The sequence below is a fragment of the Corapipo altera genome, unplaced genomic scaffold, assembly GCF_003945725.1.
Source record: "Corapipo altera isolate COAL_440 unplaced genomic scaffold, ASM394572v1 201, whole genome shotgun sequence".
Classification (NCBI taxonomy): Eukaryota; Metazoa; Chordata; class Aves; order Passeriformes; family Pipridae; genus Corapipo; species Corapipo altera.
In genome coordinates this window covers 3032852-3036339 of record NW_020884940.1, presented here as the reverse complement: position 1 = coordinate 3036339, position 3488 = coordinate 3032852, and the positions used below count along the sequence as shown (strand labels likewise).

General features: G+C 63.1%; 1 protein-coding gene across 2 annotated transcripts in view; it reads left to right on the top strand.

The window, feature by feature from the left end:
- Nucleotides 1-1651, top strand: part of FGR (FGR proto-oncogene, Src family tyrosine kinase) — a 10311-nt gene extending 8660 nt beyond the window's left edge. For both annotated transcript variants that reach the window (XM_027661399.1, XM_027661398.1), the window contains 2 exons: nucleotides 536-667; nucleotides 814-1651. In XM_027661399.1, coding sequence (XP_027517200.1) covers nucleotides 536-667; nucleotides 814-1022 — 341 coding nt within the window. In that variant the 3' untranslated portion in view covers nucleotides 1023-1651. The remainder of the gene's footprint in view (nucleotides 1-535; nucleotides 668-813) is intronic.
- The last annotated feature ends 1837 nt before the right edge of the window (nucleotides 1652-3488 follow it).

Sequence of the window (3488 nt, the reverse complement as noted above, 5' to 3'; positions counted from 1 at the left end):
AGGGGGGTGGGTATCCTGATGATGGACACCCCAAATAATGGGTACCCGGGGGATAGGTGTCCTGGGTGATGGGTATCCCAGGGGATGGGTGTCCCTGGTGATGGACACCCCAAAAGATGGGTGCCTCAGGGGATGGGTATTTTAGGTGATCATGCCTCAGATGTTGGGTAATACCCCAGTGGATTGGCAACCTAGGGTATGGGTGACCCAGGGAATGGATATCATAGGTGAAGGACACCCCAAATTATAAGTACCCCAGTTTATGGGTGCCCCAGGGTATGGGTGCCCCAGATGCAGGGTGTCCCCAGTGCTGGGTGCCTTGGGTGCTGGGTGCCCCATGTGTGGGGTGCCCCAGGCTGAGGGTTTCACGGGTGCTGGGTGCCCCCAGTTCAGGGTACCCTGGGTTCAGGACACCCCCAGTACAGGGAGCTCCATGTGCAGGATGTCCAGGGTGTGGGGTGTCCCCAGACCTGGGTGCCGTGGGTGTGGGTGCAGGGGGGTGCCCCAGCCATGGCTCTCCCGCCTCTCCCTGCAGGTGCCAAGTTCCCCATCAAGTGGACGGCTCCGGAGGCCGCGCTTTTTGGGAAGTTCACCATCAAGTCGGACGTCTGGTCCTTTGGCATCCTCCTGACGGAGCTGGTGACCAAAGGCCGGGTGCCCTACCCAGGTATGGCCCCCCCGGGGCACTGGGCACCCCTGGGGTGCAGACAGGGGCTGATCTCCCTTGGCAAGGGGTGCCCTGCGCCTCGGTTTCCCCGCTGGCTGGTCCCGTGGGGGTGCTGCTCGCTGAGCAGGGCTGTCCCTGTCACGCAGGGATGAACAACAGGGAGGTGCTGGAGCAGGTGGAGCGGGGGTACCGCATGCAGTGCCCGGGGAGCTGCCCCTCGTCCCTGCACGAGGTGATGGTGCAGTGCTGGAAGCGGGAGCCCGAGGAACGTCCCACCTTCGAGTACCTCCAGTCCTTCCTCGAGGACTATTTCACCGCCACCGAGCCCCAGTACCAGCCTGGGGACAACCAGTGACCCCCAGGAGGCTTTGGGGTGGCTTTGGGGTTGAATATCCCCCCTTTTTTAGGGGTCTTTTTGCTCCCTCCCCCCAAACACCTGTTGGGGGTGCTCAGGGTGCCCCAGGGAGGACGTGGGGCTTTGCACAAGGGTGTTGGACTCAGAGAGGAGCCCCTCCCTTCCCCACCCCCCTTTGTTGCCTTCACACCCAGCTTTGAACTTGAGAAGGGCTTTGGCTGAGGGGGAGGAATGTGGGGGACCCCCCTCTGCCCCCCCCCCAACAAACCTAGACTCACAGCAGCAGAGGGCTCGGGGGGGCTCTCCCCATGCCAACCCCAATCTCTGGTAATGCATCTGGGGGGTTCAGCCCCCAGAATCCTGGCACTGACCTGGGGAAGGCCACCTCACCTCAATTCCCCCCCCCCCCCCCCCCCTTCTATCTTCTTTAATTTATGAGATTTTACATCCCTCACCCCAGCAGCCATCGTCCCCCCACCCTGAGGGATCCTGATCTTTGGGGGGATTCCCTTGTCCCCCCCCTTTTTATCCCCTCTGCTTATAGTAGGGCCAACTCCTGAAAGCCATAAACCTCTGCTTGCACTGGGGGGGGTCACAGGGAGTCCTGGGGGGGATAACAAGGGGTCCGGGCAGGGGGTTGGGCAGCTCTGCCCCAGGAGCTGTTCCCTGCTGTTCTGTGGGGGGCAGGAGGGGGTATGGGATGGGGTCACCCCCCATGGCACTCATGGGGGTCCTGGTGGCAGCTTGGCTCAACCCCCTGTGGCATTGAGGGGGGGGCTTTGGGGCTCGATGTGAATGTGATGGCACTGCCAGCTGGTTCCTGGGGTCCCACTTTCCCCCTGGGCCCCCCCATTCCTGAGTGGGGTCCCAGGCTTGGCCCCATGGTCAGGAGCCCCCTGTGCACCCACGGGGCAGGGCTGTGGGTGAGCAGTGCCATGGTGGGGGGTGGAGGGGGAGGGAGGGAAGGGGAGGGATTTGTTGTTTATTTTTTTTAATGAAGTCTGTAAATAGAGAGAAATAAAAGCTTTCTAACGAGCTGGGGGGGAGCCTGGGTCCTTCTGCCCCTCCCTCCCAAGGGAGAGGGGGAGATGGTCACCCTGCAGGGTGGGCTGGGCTGGGGGGTGGTTAAGGCCTGGGGGAACAGCAAGATTTGGGGTGGGGGCACCCATGCCTGGGCAGGGGGGCTCCCAGGTTCAACCAAGCCAGAACTGAGTGATGAACCCTCACCCCCTCCAACCCCCAGGGCACACAGACTTGGGGGGCTCCATGGGGGTGAGCAAAGAAAGCCCCCCCCCTGCCCTCCCAGGCTGTGTGGGGAAGGGACACACCAGCTTCCCTTGCAAATAAAAGCCTGGATTGGGAAGCATTGGACAAAGCCCCCCAGCACCCCCTGAGAGGGGACCATCCTCTTCTGCCAGCTGTGACAGTGGGGGGGATCCCAGGCTTGGGAGGCTGGGCAGGAAGAGGTTAATTCTCCTTTCAGCTTGGCCTCCCCAGCAGGGCCCAGCTGTGGCCAGTTAATGAATTCCCCAGCACTGGTGGGAAGAGGGGACTGGCCCCGGGCTTGGGGGGGATGGGGGGTGTCAGGCTAGAGGAGGAGGCCCTGGGCAGGTGGAGAGGGGGGCACAGGGCCAAGGTCAGTGGGTTTGGGGACATGCCAGGGAGCTTGGGGGACATACCAGGGGGGTTTGGGGACATACCAGAGGGCTTGGGTGGCATACCAGGGGTTTGGGGAACATGTTGGGGGGGTTGGGGATATACAAGGGGACTCGGGGACATGCTGAGGTGTTTAGGGACATACAAGGGGGCTTATGGGATGTAACAAGAGGTCTGGGGACGTAGCAGGGCTTGGGGACATGCCAGTGGGGTTGTGGGCATACCAGGGGGTTTGGGGACATACCAGAGGGCTTGGGAATATGACAGAGGGGTTGGGGACGTATCAGAGGCTTGGGGACACACCAAGGGGTTGGGGACATACCAGGGGGTTTGGGGACACACCACCATCCCTGGGTACCTCTGGACATCTCCCAGCTCCTGCTTTGCCCCCAGGCTGTGGATCCCTGGGCACAAGGTCGTGGAGCAGAGGAGAGCTGGACACGCCTCCCCCCCTTCCCCATCCCAGGGAAGAATCCCCAGGGAAGGGCCAGGCCCCCGGCCAGGCCTGGCTGGGCAGGGTGGCAGCCTGCCCGGGGCCGGGGAGGGGGGAGCAGATTGCAGGGCAGGGCCAGGACTCGGCTGGCACCGGGTGGCCACGGGCACGGCCCCAGTGCCAGATTGTGGCCATCGGCTCTGGCCGCCCCACGCCTGGGGCTGGACACCGGGGGACACTTCCAGGGGCACCCCACTGTCACCAGCACCCCCTGGTATTTGGCACACACAGCTGAGACCCAGCCCTGACTCCGTCCCTGTTCCCGCCCATTCCTGCTCGTTCCTGCCTGTTCCTGCCTGCTTCTGGCCTATTCCCTT